Below are 15,888 nucleotides of genomic sequence, written 5' to 3'. Positions count from 1 at the left end.
CCCATATGGGTCCAATATGGGCAAATACTTACAATATGGGATCCAGACGGGACCATTCTTGGAAACATGTTTCTTCTGAGACCAAAGAAAATGTACAGAAATTCGAAAAATTTCAATATGGTACATTTGCCCAAATATAGTCCATATGGGCCCTTTATAGGCTTGCGTGCTGGGTATAAGGTGGCCCGAACAGGACACCGTAGCACATGGAAAGGATAAATCATTCTACGTATAAATGTCATCCCTTGTGTACAGTCATTTATAATGACAGTAGCATTATTCTCTTAAAAAGACAGAAATGTTGACACTTAAAATAAGTTGTGCCTTCCACTCCGGTCAAAATTTCTCATTGGGAAATATTTCAAAAATATACTCACGGACGTACGTTATATATTTTAATGTCAAGGTTTGAAAAATATCTTTTCTGTAAAACGTGATGAAAGACTTCCCAAATGAAACTTTGTGAGGAGTTCAACAATATACAGTTTATTCTGAAAAACCGGGGTTTAATCAAGTTTTACATCGTAGAATACGCTCTCAAGTGTATAATTCTTATATGTCACAGAATCATTGAGAAGAGCTCTCTGAAAGATCCTTAATAGGCTTTATGATATATCTTTATGGAACGCCTTGATTTATACAGATGGTTCATGTATACATTCCTTGTCTCTTATGCTGAAGGTTGTCTGACTTTAAAGGACTACATGTAGTTTTTTTACCCATAACTTTCGCCTTTAAAATAGGTTTCAAATATGTCAGGGCCTAAAAATGTGAAAATATGACAACACATTATTATTTATTGTGAATTAGCCGGATATTAATGGATGCGATGATAAAATACTGGGTTTTGTTACTCCATATGCACAGTACCCAGGTGTCCGTTCGTGATGAAAAAATGCACGGAGGGACACCTGGAGTCTTTCTTCGCCATCAAAGCGGAAAGTCGCTAAATGACCTATAATTGTGTCGGTGCGACGTTGAAACAATGAAAAAAATCCTTTGCACAGATGCCCTTAAACGATCAAATCTTTCCTATGGACATATTCTTTATAACAATCAAGGGTTTTGTGCCTTCGATACGCACACACCATTTATTGTGTGTTTTTTTCAGTCCATATACATATAATCACGCGTTTTTCAGATTTTGTTAGTAATGTGTAAGTAGCTTTAGTAACATTACATCTAAACATCTTTATAGAATTTCTCATTTTAAACGTGAGTCCCGAAAATCGTACCCTTGATTTGCTATTCTTTATGTCTTTCGAAGAGATTGTTTTTGAAAACATTTATCATGTTGATAAATTCTACTTCATAAAGTATTCCGTAAACAATGAGGTTCATTATGATGATTATAAAAAATAACAATATCTGAGCAAATATCATAATGTCAATTAAGTTATTAAGATTTCAAGAAAATATTGCATGTATATTTTATGAGTCAGGGATAATCTTTTAGATTATTCATGTCATAGATTTATGCTTTTAGATATAATTACAATAAAAATGCAGCCGAAGACACATCAAAGCGTTGGAATAGAGGAACTATATTTTATGTGTTTGGCGCTGGCATAGGTAAGCACCAAATAATATTTCCTCTCGTATTGTCATTGCATCTTGTAATTGTAATTTGTTATTTCCAGTATCGACTTACTGGATGAAAATAAAAAAAGAAACAAAATACTCAACACCAAAAGCGCAGACATGTATATTCGCGGGGCTCGTGTTTCCATGGTCACGCAATTTTAAACAACTATGTATGATAAATAACTTGTTTCAGAAGAATGTATGTACAAACACATTTAATTTGTCGTAAATCCTAACGTTAATTTCCGGTTGAGCATACGCGCATGCAAATGTTAAGGTATTCGACGTCCTTCATTCATTCTAACTTCAGATAGCAATGCAGCTCATCTAATTCGAGATGCCTTAGAAGAATGGGAATATTTTTCCTGTTTGCATTTCTCTAAAGATGTCCATAATGAACAATACAACAGAATCGTCTTCACTTCGAATCAGGACGATAAAGGGTAAAATCAAGCATCTTTTAGTAAAATCGTCGTCTGATTCTCACAGTGCTCTTCTTAAGTAAAATTAACGGTGACATAAATAGCAACCAATCATTCACCTAAATTAATATCAAGTGATTGGTAAGCTTCTGTAAATAAGTCCAGTATGTCCTTTTACAGTTTTAATGGAGAGTTGTTTCAACTCCATTGAAAGAGATGCAACGTCCGATAGAGCAGTAGACTTTTAACATTATTTGTATATTTTACAGATTTGCTCTATCTAATAAGAGCATTTGCATAAAAAGTCTTCAAAAGTCTAAACAAAAAAACAAAACAAAAAAAACAACAAAAATTGCTTGTCTCTAAATTTTGAAAATAGAGGATAGAGATACGTTCCTATCAGTTTTAGAATTTGTTTTAGTTTGTAGTTATACTTAACCTTTGGTACTGTCTTATTCAATAGAAGATACGTGTGTGTGCGTGCGGACATGCTTAGGCCTGCTTGCTTGAGTGCGTGAGCGTTTGCGCAGGCGTGTGTGCGTGCGTGTGTATTTTCAAGTCTGTCAGTGTAAAGAATGTGAATCATAGTCAATTAAAGTAAATGTTTATTCTCCATAATCCATATTTAATTGATACTACCAATTGTTTCCTACATGTATGACATAAAACTAAGACTCATGCTGTTATCGACTAACAAGTATTGAATTTATTTGTAGTATATTAGCCGAATAAAGTATTTGTTCATTTTTTACGTTTCGGATGAAGCAATTTTGTTTTGTGACTCTACTTAGGTGTGCCTCCACTTATGTTGGAATGAAACAAGGGAAGCAAGAAATTCATCTGGGAAAAAACTGCTTATACGTACGTTGTCAGTCTTGTATATAGTTTTAACATTTTAATAATAATACATTGTAGCTGAAAAAATAAAATCCACACTATGCAATATTGGATACAATGTTAGAGAATTATGCAGATCATTTCATACCATATCAAAGACATTGAGCCAATACAAAAATCAAGGTCAGTATGAGAAATGCAGAGCCAGTTAAAAGAAAATCAAGCAAATTCGATGAATTGGTATCCCCCGCCGAAACAGCTCGTGGTAAGGAAATACCAAACATATTATCCTGCAAGAAGTTAAGAATGTTACTAAGAAGCAAATAATTTCATTAGTCAAGATCAATTAAACAAAAAAACGAATGTTTTAAGTGTACATTATGTATGTTACGTTGATCCTGATCAATAAAATTATTTTGAATGGAATATGTTTACTGTAATAAGCTTAGGTTTGAAGTGTAACTAGAACGAAATGTGTCGCTGTATAACATGTACATTTGAACTTAAAAGAACTGATGTCCTTCAGAGAGCACAATCAAGTAAGAAATATGGAACGTGGGTGGCTGCAGAGTGTGTGTGGATGGGGTGTGGGGGGTTTAACTTCACATGTTGGTAAATATTCATGAAAGGTTTTGATGGAAAAAAGATGTGTGGTAGGTGTGGGGAGGGGGGGGGGGGTGGGGGCGGGAAGACGGGGATAACCGGGTGAAGGTACAAACCTTCACATGCTTATAATAAATATGTGTGGGTAAAGGCCCGAGGTGAGGGAAGGGTACAACCATGGAAAGTTTGAAAGAAAATTAAAAAAAATAAGAAATGAAAAAAATCTTGGGGGATGGGATTGGAGGGGGAAGGATGTGACCAGAGCGGTGGGATGACTGAGTGTAGGTACAAAACTTCACATGTTGATAATAAATGTTCATGGAAAAAATGAAAGAAGTTTAATGAAGTTCTATCGGTTTGTTAGTTTTTAATGTACAAATAATTATGTGGATATTTAAACAATTAAAGGGCAATAACTCTGAAATTATTACTAAAGAGATTCTGACGAAATTGTGTGTGCACTACCACATTATGGTTTTCTAAATTTTATTTAAGTCTCATAGATTTTGGTCCAATATATCACAAGTTATAAAGCAGAAATTGCCATATTTATAGTACCCTATATAATTAACACTAGAAACTTCTAAGGGTCACAACTCTGTTTTTACTTCGGCAATCCTGACTGAAACTGACGGGCCGCATCTTTCTATAGTGGTAACATGTATATGAAATTTTAGTGTAATATTTCTCATCAATTCCTTGATATAGCTCCGGATAGACGGACGGAAAGACGGACGGACGGAAAACGCCAAAACTATATCCCTCCGCCTTGGGCGGGGATAACAGTTGTCCAAATTGAGGAGTCCATTGAGCTGTTGAATAAAACATATCATTGATCAAGTGTTTTGTATTGACCTCATTATTCGCCTCTGGCAGTAGAACAGGTCATCGCCCTTCGAGTTCGTGCAATAAAGCCATACTTTAACCAACATCAAGATCAATAAAAAATCATGTTGTTAAGAACAAAATATCAGACTGCAAACCTGTGAAAATTTATTTACAACTTTACTCTCCTCACCACATTAACAACAAGTTGTGCAGACCAGACAGAAGAGACTTTCTAACGGGTGTTGTCGTGCTTGAAAATATACGTTTTGCTTTTTTTTTTAAAGAAAAAGAGATCATGGTCTTTATCATAGAGAATAACAAGCGTCATGTTGTTAAACACATTTAAATTGGTTGTGCGCTTATCGAAAATCTATACTTGTTCAACATGTAGTAGTGTTGTATTTTTTACAATTCAATTTTTACTTTCAGTTTATAATCTTTGAAATATGTACGATATGCAAAATTTTGCAACAACTATGTTTTGGTTTAGCGTTTACTTTCATTACGTTTACATTTTGCTGCAGTTCGACTCGAGCACATGATTATAATACATTATAGATTTCGATGAATAATCGAACAATGAGCTGATTTCCTCTTGATAATTTTACGAAAGAAGTGAAATCTATGCTTTAGTTGACCTATGATTAACATCTGCCTGATACTGCTTACAAGTATGTATTTGCTGCAGCGGGATATTATTCTACACGAAGTAGGTCACGCATTAGGTTTTCATCATGAGCACAATCGTGCAGACAGAGACCGCTTTATAAAAGTACATGATGAGAATATCGAACAGGGCTACGAGGACAGTTTCCAAAAAATGAAACCAAATGACTATGAAGATTTCGACAAACCATTCGACTACAAGAGCATAATGCATTATGGGCAATATGTAAGTACTTGCTTAGTGTTTTTTATCATTATATAAGCGACAACCTGTCAAAAGCGTGTCAAATGGTTGCCCTAAACGTTCTCACTGCATACATTGTAATGTTTATAAAACTTTAATTATAATTAATGATTTTCAAAATATTTTTAGGTTACATTTAATATATACTTACTAAAAGTTATTTAGTTTGGTTCAGGACACATTGTATCAAATACTAGTACTCAGTGGTAAAATCTTTGATTTATAAACCTCGAATCACTAATTGTGTGTGCCCGTCTTGCCCGGACCATGATTTTGTAACCCATTTTGAGGTTATAAATTTTAAGAAGAACGTCATTTCGGGGTTAAGCACTCATAATCTGTTATTACCTCTTCAACACCAATTTATATAATAAGAGCAAATTAAAAGGTACATTAATGTCGAACAGTTATTTATCCTTTTCCTTATTTTTTTGAAATGTGGCATAAGTGTAACAAGATTTTGGTGGTTTTTGTCAATGAACCACCTCATATGGCCGATATTGTTTTATACATAACATATTTGACTGCAGTAATCTCTATAATTGCACATTTTCAGTTTTTCTCAAAGAACGAGTCCAAAAGACTTATCACAATGGAAACGCTCAACTCTACGTTTCAGAATGTAATTGGTCACGCAAAACACCCGAGCTTTTTGGACTACAAAATACTGAATATTATGTATGAATGTTCAGGTAATTATTGCATTTTACCTTTAATGCCAAATTCATCATTTATTGTTATTATTTTGTTCTTCGGTATAATTCTTCCGTGAAGGTATTATTATTTCATTTTTAACGTTTATAAATGTTGAGTCAGAAAAATAAAGTTATATTTCACGAAAATGAATGCGACTTATGTTGTCTTCTTCGTCTTTACTTGATTGCTTCTCACTGTGGGAAAGAAAAAACGGATCCCTTTCTGTTCGCGCACATGACCTTCGTTGTAATAAAGAATGAACTCCAACGTCAGGGAGCTCGGAAAATCGAAATTTTCCTCCTGAACAAAGGTTTGTGCATGAAAAACATATGAACCACAGGAATCCGTAGCTATATAACATTGCTTTTTTATCGTTACATTTGTTTATTAGTTGACGCAAGTCCAAAAGAAGATGGAATGTAGACGGAGGGTACTGGCTCGGATGAACACCGTGCTATGTTTATGAAACTTTCCTTGAATATAGCAAGTATAGAATATAGATGTGAAGTCGTTTATCCCATCTTATTTGTAAATACTAGTACACTTTATGTGGTTATTTTCATCATATTTCCTTAAAAACGCCTTATTTTCGATTTCATTATTGCTCATTCGGTGCAATTTCGACTCACATGATCCCCCTTGAATGTCTGCACCCGGCACGGGAACCCTCTTTGCAAAATTTTCTATCGTCACCGGCACCCTTAACTTCAATGTTAGAATTTTGAGATGGTATTCTTACTGAAAACAATACCTTTTTCTAAGGGAAATAAATTATGGTGTTTTACTTACCTTAATATGCTTTTTAGATGAAAATAAATTAGCAATTTCAAGTAACATGTATATTAAAATTTTATTATCAAATTCACATGTACCATAGTGATACTCAAATCATTTTAAAACTAGAATTTAAATAAAATGATTTGATACAAAGAGGGGCTATTCATGCACAGCTAGTCTGAAAACGGTACATTTCAACGGCACGTCTGTACCACAACAAAACCCCGTTATTATTTGTGCATCGGAAAACATGCACTCGTTCTTTAGCGGAAGAAAATTGCGCTCCTAAAGACGCGCAATTGATTTCTACTGAAGAACCCGTGCATATATCCTGATACAAAGCTATAAACCTATAATAATTGTTCTGCTTTTAAATACGAATACCATCTCATAATTCTAACACTTAAGTTAAATTGAGAGGGCGCCGGTGCCGATAGAAAATTAATTGTGTCAGACAAGGTTCTCGTGCCGGGTGCAGATAATCAAGAGGGATCCTGTGAGACAATATTGCACCGACTGAATGGGATCCCGTGCATTAACGAAATCGACAGTAGGGCGTATTTAAGGAAACATTATGAAAATAACCACATAAAGTGAATTTACAATTAAGATCAAAGGCTTCACATCTAACTTAAAGGTATTAGATACTTGCTATATTCAAGGAAAATCGTCTCTAAGTTTCAAAAACGTCACACGAAGTTCATCCGAGCCAGTTCCCTACATTCCATCTTTGTTTGGACTTTTGTCAACTGATAACACAAATGTAACGATAAAAAAATGGTATATCGCAAACTTGTATTCACGACGAAAATTTAGATTTTCCGTGCTCCGTGGCGTTGGAGTTCGTTGTTTACCACAAAAAAGTCCTGTGCGCGAAAAGAGAGGGATCCGTTTTCTCATTTACCACAGAGAGGGATCCAATATGCATGTACACCGTGTGCTTGTTTTTATTGTGTAAATGTCAGTCGTCTAACATACACTATGTTGATACAGTAACTGATGACTTTTGAATGCTGCCTTATTGGATAGCAGTTTGCAATGGACCAAAGATATTAAATTTCTTTTAAGAAAACATTTGGAACTCCGCTCTTGACCACAGGCTTACTGATATCCTAAGACCGCTTTCCGATCACAGTTTGAAAAGGTTTTACCCATGATTTATTACTGAAATTTAGCCGGCTGTTATGATGTTCCATGTTCTGATGACGGCTTCCTTGGAAAACAATGTCGATGTTACTGCGAGGGAGAAGATGACAACAAACCTGTTGTACCTTGTTTTCAAAAGGGTAAGCTTTACGTTAAAACTTTATGATTTTAAGATCATAGGACATTATGATTATGTTTAAGCTGTTTCCATATTACATCTGCATTTCTTCACGTTTGTGCAAACTTGCGATAGTGTTATCTCTCATACCACACGCGCGTTATCAGGACAAAGCTCATAGTGTGGAGTAAGTATATTATAGTTAAGTATAAAAAGTTTTACTCTGTTTGATGCAAAAAACGATTTAGTTCTCAATCAGCTTAGTTATGTTTTCCGCTGCACCCGTTATATATTTGTTGTATAAACTAGTCTTCCCTCAACCTGTGTACGTTGGGGTGCGATTGATGTTGCATTTTGCATTGCCTCTCAATCAAACGAAGTCTGATATTAATATGCTTGATTGCGTTCTTTGCTTCCAAAGGTTCACATAGATTTTTTTCATTTGTCTTTAATATCATTAACCCCTCTTTACATTTTTCAGACGAATGCCAAAACCCATCGATTAATCCATATCTGTTTGAAGTCCTGGATAAAAGAAATTGGACAGAGGAAAATATAAACCTAACCTTTTATCCCGACAAAACAGTCTTTAACTTATTCTCGAAAAATTCAAAATGTAGTCTCGCTTCTCAACTTCAATGTGATAATGGCATATGGATAGGAAAAATTCATGACTGTCCTGTTGAACTCGGTATGATTTTCCAAATAAATTTTATATGCCCATAACTTCTTACTTGTCTGTTTTTTTCATATACCTGGTTAACATCCATTCTTATATTTCAATTTTAGTAACTGATCGTAATTCGAGATTTGGTTTTCATTTGCAGCATATCTAAATATTTTTTTTGCCCTTTCTCACTTATGACTGAGATATCTTTTTGCATCGTTAACACAAATCATGCTTAGAATTATATTAGGTTATACTATATTTGTTATTATGGTCTCATTCAATTATAGGTTTTCATCAGTTCTTTTCTGCAACGCAGAAATTTCGATAACAGACAAATGATAAAATACGAAGAAATTGTTAACAGAAAATGAAAACTTTCTTAAAAATGTATTTCAGCATCTTTTGGAAAAAAGTACCATTTTCATTTGTGCGCTTAACGTTGCAAAGTACATCGTGTTATTGCCAGAAACGGTTCTAAGTATAAATATAACTAACATTCGATGAATGAATAACACACATTAGGTATTTTTTTATTGTAGTCATTTATAATGGAAGAATAAAGATAACTAAACCTACGGTTCTTTTCAAGAGATTCAGTCATTTGGGTGCTCACAGAACGAAGGTATTATCGAAGTGATATTAAATGGAGAGCGTGGTTTGATTTGTGATGATAATTGGGACGATAATGATGCAACTGTTGCCTGTAGAATGATGGGATTTGAGTAAGTATACCTTTAAGGTAAAACAAAGTTAGTTGTGTAAATGACAATGTGATTTCAGTAAGTAAAACTTTCAGGTAGATGTGAGCTCAACGATACCCGAAGGATAATGTGATTCCAATTTGTAAAATATCTACTGCATGATACAGAACAGAGGTTTCAGTTAAAATAATTTTTTATTTTACAAGCTAACCATTAACTCAACATGATTAGTCTCAAACACTGGAAACAGGAACCTTAAGTATACCCTTTCCGCGCATGTAACGTAATAAAACGTATTAGCGTCTGAGAGCCTTTTCACGCTTCCGTAGAATCAACATTTATTACACTAAATTCATTTTGAAACTATTTTTGAAATGTCTAGGTCTGCAGATCTAGAATACGGAAATATCTAACATCCGAGGCATATACTGATACTTTTAGACAACATCAAGAAGGACCTTTTGGAATGATTTGACGAAGTTCCAAAAATCTCCATATACCCTTGCTCCGTTACGGACCCCTGTGGGATTTGTTAAGTAAATGCTTAAAACTGACTCCCTATTAGCAAATAAAAAAATAAAAAAGCGAAGTCAAGGCGCATACATTTAGACAGGGTGACCACTGCGCGTGACCCCTGACTACAGACCAATGCAAATGCGACTTCCGTTTTCAAGTTTAGCCTGTTTACTTTCGTTTCCTTTACTTCTGGGAAAAGCTGAAGGTCGTCTGACGTCACTTTCTGTGTTGTTAAAAATATACGTATGCCTGCCGAGATTTATAAGAATGTGCCCGGTGTCCTAAGGATATTGAAAGAGCCTCCGTGGCCGAGTGGTTAAAGTTGCTGATTTCAAATCACTTGCCCCTCACCGATGTTGGTTTGAGCCTCTCTCGGGGCTTTGAATTCTTCATGTGAGGAAGTCATCCAGCTGGCTTGCGGAAGATCGGTGGTTCCACCCAGGTGCTCGCTCGTGACGAAAATAAAAACCACAGAGGGGCACCTGGGGTCATCCTCCACCATCAAAGCTGGAAAGTCGCCATATGCCCTATAATTGCATCGGTGAGACGTTAAATCCAACAACAACAACAAAAAAGGATATCGAAGATAACCTGACTTCATTGAAAACCGTGTGCTATATGATTTTAATGAGTTTAATTAATCTATTGGAAAAATGTCTGGCCCATTAAAATAATGCTTATGTGGTCATTCAGAATATATTCTATACTTGTTTATTTTTTATTATTTTCATTTTCCTTTATTTGGAAAATTTCACATACTTGTTAGCGACATCTAAAAAGGTACAAAAATAGCAATTTTATGACTGAAATTCACGATGAAAAATATTGTAAAAAAATGAAAATTTTCGGTGATTTATTTTAATTGCTTTTACGTATTTTAATACCTATATACGTGTTGTCATCAAGATTTCTTTAGAATTGTATACATACTTGTAAGCAATATCAATGGCATTGTCTAGTCTGTAAAGAAAACAAGTGGGGCTTTGAATATGAATAACACGCAGATGTTATTAAAAATGTATTCGTACTCACCTTGTCAAATACCTAATTAGTATTATTTTCTCTACTAGTTTTTTTTCAAATACTATCTAGCTATTTCTTACCTTGATATAAGTTGAAATGTTATATTATAAATAAATCAAGGTTTGGATATGAAACTTTTAACTGCGTGGTAAATATTTTGTTAGGTATGTCAATATTTAAATAACGCCAGCGAATGTGAAATAATATATAGCCCGCTTTAGAAAAGTAATATCACCCTAGGTAAATCCCATTTTCCATATCACCTGAGCAGGCTTAAAGTTTGTTATACCGATGAATTTACCAAACGAACTATAAAAAATAGGACTCATTGGTTTCTGATGGGACAGATTGTCTTGGTAAAATAATTCTTTCACTGACCAAAGCATTTAAAACTATCAAATTGCCAATGGTATAACTTTTAATTCTAATTTTGATATTGATTGAAATGAACCTAATAGCGGTATTTATTATGTTTGTCAAACAAGGCGATCTCCATAATATTCGAAGCAGCAAAATATGAATTCCTTTTTGTACCAACATTTTTTCCAATCGGGTCACACCTTTAATCATATAACTAATCAGCCAATAGAACAAGTAATTTATGATAAAAATGCAACGATATTTTGTAAAATCAAGGTAGTCAAATGAAAAAGAAAAAAAAAACGTTGCAAAGGCTTAAATGACAATATATATCAGGAAGATCACATCTGTTGACCTTATTTCGATTATGAACATTCGTAAATCTTGGTCTCATGGAATAAGACGAAATGGTAATAAGAAACGTAAACCACATATAACTTTGTCTTTTGCAGACTTTCATTAAATACTTTCACATTCTGGTAACAACCCTGTATATGCTATCTCGTCTCACTACTCTCAAACAACTTGACGAGAAAGCCGAGATTGTTTTTCCTACTGATCCTTTATATTGCCGCTTATCCTATTTAAAGTTATACTTAATATGTACTCCGGTCCCATTTTTAAGCAGAATTTGGTCAAAACAGGCCTTTTCTTCTGATTTTTTCTTCTCTTATTGGTCGATATACCTAGCATATTTCATGATAAACGTGTTATCGAATCTGCCCCACAATATATTTAAAAATTCTGAAACCCCTATTTTTTCGTTTCAAATATTATATATAACCACATATTAGAAATGGTATCTTTAATTATAATCAGATTGTTTCGGACCTGGATATACCATCAGCTGTGACTGAAAACTCTCCGGAAATTTTTTATATTATTGAATATAAAAGAATGTGTACTTACTTTTTAAAGGCCCTAAATACAGCATGCCTTCAAATATCGACTTTGATGCCTGTCGTGGTGAGTCTGTTGAAGCATTTTGTGTCAAACTGAGCTGTCTGAAAAATGCAGATGCTATTTTTAATATTATTGAGTTAAGAAATTCTTCTTTACTTTTAGACATTTAAAACAGGGTATCCAGGAATACTGTACAAAATATGTTTTGGTTCGAGCAGAAAATGTAGTTAATAATACAATTAATCTGGCGCCTTCAGTTAATAAATATTTCTAAGATGAATAAACTAATACCTGGTCATACTCTGCGACTCCATCCAATGAGCATGGTACTGTAAATTACTGGATTCTCAAAATTAACTACACAGCCTTACAGGCTCGTTCCATTCCCAATTCTAGTTCAAGTACTCTTATTAATATATCCAAACTTTAAACATAGTGCCTCACTGCTGTCAAAGAACATGTGAGAAAGTACTGTGATAAAGTGTATGAGAATTCTGGAATAAAGTCTTTTCTGGTAAGTTAAGAATAGCGGAGATGTACTTGAAAAAAATTCATATCAAAACTACAAAACTGCATCATTTTGTATATATGATTTCTCCACTTAATATACTACTCTACCACATAGTCTTATTAGATACAAAGTGATTGCTCTTATCGCAAAAAAAAGAAAACAACATTTAGATATCTAGAGGTATGTTTATTTTTGGCATGTGATTACGACAGAGCTTATTACAAGTACAAGTAGTATTGTTAAGCGTTACAAACTTTTGATTTGTGACGTTTTTGTAAGACCATTTCTGATAATTATCTTTATTAGACAACATTTGTGTTTCTGTTATTGGTTTTCCCATTGGAACAAACTGTGCACCGCATGCCGCATACTTGTTTCTTTATTGCAATTAAATACATTTTATGTTCAGTTTGTTGTCATACACGCAGGCAGTTGTCATCAATACCTGTATTAGCATTTAACGCTATCTAGAATGTATATCTAACATTTATTATCCGTCTTTTGGTCAAGTGGTTGTTTATTTCTTAGAGAGTTTCAGAAAAATAAGGCTAACGATGATACTGTTGAACACTTCAAATTTATCTCCAGTAATAATGGAGTTAAACGTAAAAACATATATGATAAGAGAGATGACTTAATTGTCGATTTCTCTCTCCTTCACGGAGATATACCCGGGATATATATTTTACAACTAATAAGATTTGCCAGCGCATGTTAACTTGTTGAAGATCTCAATCTGCGTAAAACTGCTATAATCAGAGAGCTTTCTACAGCAGAGCTACCACTAGCATAAACTTCATAAATCCTTTGCTAAATTTTAACATCGTTATTAGGAAGTAGTGATTTAATTCAAAAGAAATCTTCTGCGACAAGGTATTTCAGACTGATGCCGCTGTGGAGATATAATTTACAAACTTCGCACACTCCTCGGGCATAGCCATTTCGGTCCAATATCTATTGAACTTATCTAATTTCTATTGTAAGAGGCTATGACCATATTGTTCTAAGGCACATTGCATGTGTAGTATTCAGCCATTTTTCAGTTGGTAACCATGCTTTCATTTTTGACTGTGACGGTCAAGTTTGGAACTCCATGGGAAATAGCTCCTAAATACCCCTCTTTGCACGGACGGGATTGATATTTGTCCTCTGCCCAGCTCCGCCATGTCCGTAATGTTGTTTTCTTTGGTGCTACAACTTCTGCAGTCATTGGGCGCGTTCGGCATACATACTCGAGCTAACCCGAGTCACCCTGGGTATAACTCGAGTATAACTCGTGTAACCCGGGCGATAGTAGTTGTGTCACCGGAATTCTACCCACCTCCTGAAGCTGGGAAAGGCGGGTGATCGTATCCAAATGCATTAACGCTTTAAACATGGCGTCGTTGGTAGACTGGTAAAATTTTGGGTGCAATTGATATCAAGGCTTTATCTCAATAACCACAGATGATATTGAATTGAAACTTCAAACAAGTCTTTTCACTCATCAGACCTACCAAAATAATCAAGTTAGATAACTCCTGGTCGAATCTAATGTAAATTATGGGTCTCGTTTATAGGCATATTGCTTTGAAACCTATTATTACTTTTTAAGGTCATTAACTAACCGCAGATGATCAAATGCCATTACTCTAATATGTATTTTGAGAAAATTATGCCCCTTTTGGACATAGAAAATGCAGTTTTAAGTTTTACATGCAAGTTATATCCAAACTAATGCAGATGTTTGGTTAAAACTTAACACATTTCTTCGGTCTGTAAAATAAGGTCATTTCAACATATCACAAGCCCCTTTTTGGGGTTAAAGTTTTGCATACAATTAATGTTTTTTAACTCATGCAGATACTGGGTTGAAACTTCACACATGTCTTCCAAAAATGTTGTAAAGGACATGGCATTAGCTTCAATAACTCTTACTTGAACTTTGGCTAAGTTGTGCCTCACTGTTTAAACTTAGAAAAAGCTGTTTGAAGTTTTGCATGCAAGTTTCTATCTCGGAAACTAATGCAGATATTGGATTGAAACTTCCATTCATGTCTCCAGTGATGTAAAGGAAGGTCAAAGCATCAATTCTCATAACCGTAATTTTGGACAAGTTATGCCCTCTTTCTTGTGCATAGATATTGTTGTGTTTGCATGCAAGTTGCTATCTTCAAAACTAATGGGGACATTGGGTTAACATTTCTCACATGTCTTCAGGGTTGTAAAGCAAGGTAAAAGTATCAAGTTCTATAACACTTACTTTACTTTTGGCAAAGTTATTCCCCTTATTTTAGTAAGAAAATGAGGGTTAAAATTTTACCATCAAGTTGCTTTTGTCAAAACTAAGGGCGGTACTGGGTTTAAAACTTCTTATATCTATTCAGGGTTTTAAAGCGAGATCATAGAATCAAGTCAAATAATCCTTGAATCATTATTTCAGTTCTAGAACCGAAAATCATTCATATTGACAATTGCCTTCGAATAGTGGAGCGTGCTGTCATTGTTCTTTTAAAACATTTTACTTTCTTCTAAATGCAGAGTAACTTTGATATGCTCTTTTGGCATTCATGCCCCCATCTGTAAATACTGCTGAATAGGACAGAGGTTGAGAAATCTGCTTCTTACAGCAACATTCATGTCAAGCATATTTCGAGGGTTCTCGATCTGATTCTTAAAGCTTGTAAGGTTTCTTTCTAGGTTCACAAGGGATAACTTTGAGAAAACATCTAGGGTTAAGAAAACATAATGAGTGATAAGGACAAATAATCCACAAAAGAAGCCACACATTGATGTTCAAGTTATAAGTAAAACAAAATCAACCTCCCTACTTGCCGACAAACCTTCTTTCCACACTGTTGTCTAGTTAGCTCAGTAGTTGATGCACTGTACTGCCGGTCCAAAGGTTACGGGTTTGATCCGGTTAGCGAAGAAATTCCTTCCATGGTCATTTGCAATCTACCTCAGTTCATACGAATGTAGAGCTGTCAGTTCCTTATGAAAGTGTACTGGTAAGTCACTTAGGTTGCTAAGCTTGCCAAGGAGAGAGAGATTATTTGTTATCATAAGTGACTGTCAGTCATATATGGCAATAAGGTTGTTGGAAATAGTGTTGAACCCAGTTGAACAACATCAAGAACTGGTCTTTTAAAAGTCAAACTAGCATTTAGCACATTTCATGGCTGTACTTCGTACAAAGTTTAAAAAAAGCATACTGTTTGTTATGTGCTATTTGTGAGCATGGTGAATTCAGTTATGTCATTTTAAACAAAGACATTTTTATTCAAAAAAGAAAAACGAAAAT

The 15,888-nt window shown here is 34.6% G+C and overlaps 1 protein-coding gene across 3 annotated transcripts in view; it reads left to right on the top strand.

The window, feature by feature from the left end:
• Positions 1 to 15,888, top strand: part of LOC123552388 (uncharacterized) — a 65,214-nt gene that overhangs the window by 11,174 nt on the left and 38,152 nt on the right. For all 3 annotated transcript variants that reach the window (XM_053525186.1, XM_045342028.2, XM_053525185.1), the window contains exons 4-11: positions 1,487 to 1,572; positions 1,895 to 2,027; positions 2,798 to 2,867; positions 4,963 to 5,166; positions 5,741 to 5,876; positions 7,833 to 7,943; positions 8,403 to 8,612; positions 9,181 to 9,313. In XM_053525186.1, coding sequence (XP_053381161.1) covers positions 1,487 to 1,572; positions 1,895 to 2,027; positions 2,798 to 2,867; positions 4,963 to 5,166; positions 5,741 to 5,876; positions 7,833 to 7,943; positions 8,403 to 8,612; positions 9,181 to 9,313 — 1,083 coding nt within the window. The remainder of the gene's footprint in view (positions 1 to 1,486; positions 1,573 to 1,894; positions 2,028 to 2,797; positions 2,868 to 4,962; positions 5,167 to 5,740; positions 5,877 to 7,832; positions 7,944 to 8,402; positions 8,613 to 9,180; positions 9,314 to 15,888) is intronic.

This window comes from Mercenaria mercenaria, chromosome 15 (assembly GCF_021730395.1).
Source record: "Mercenaria mercenaria strain notata chromosome 15, MADL_Memer_1, whole genome shotgun sequence".
Taxonomy (NCBI): Eukaryota; Metazoa; Mollusca; class Bivalvia; order Venerida; family Veneridae; genus Mercenaria; species Mercenaria mercenaria.
This window is presented reverse-complemented; position numbering and strand designations above follow the sequence as displayed.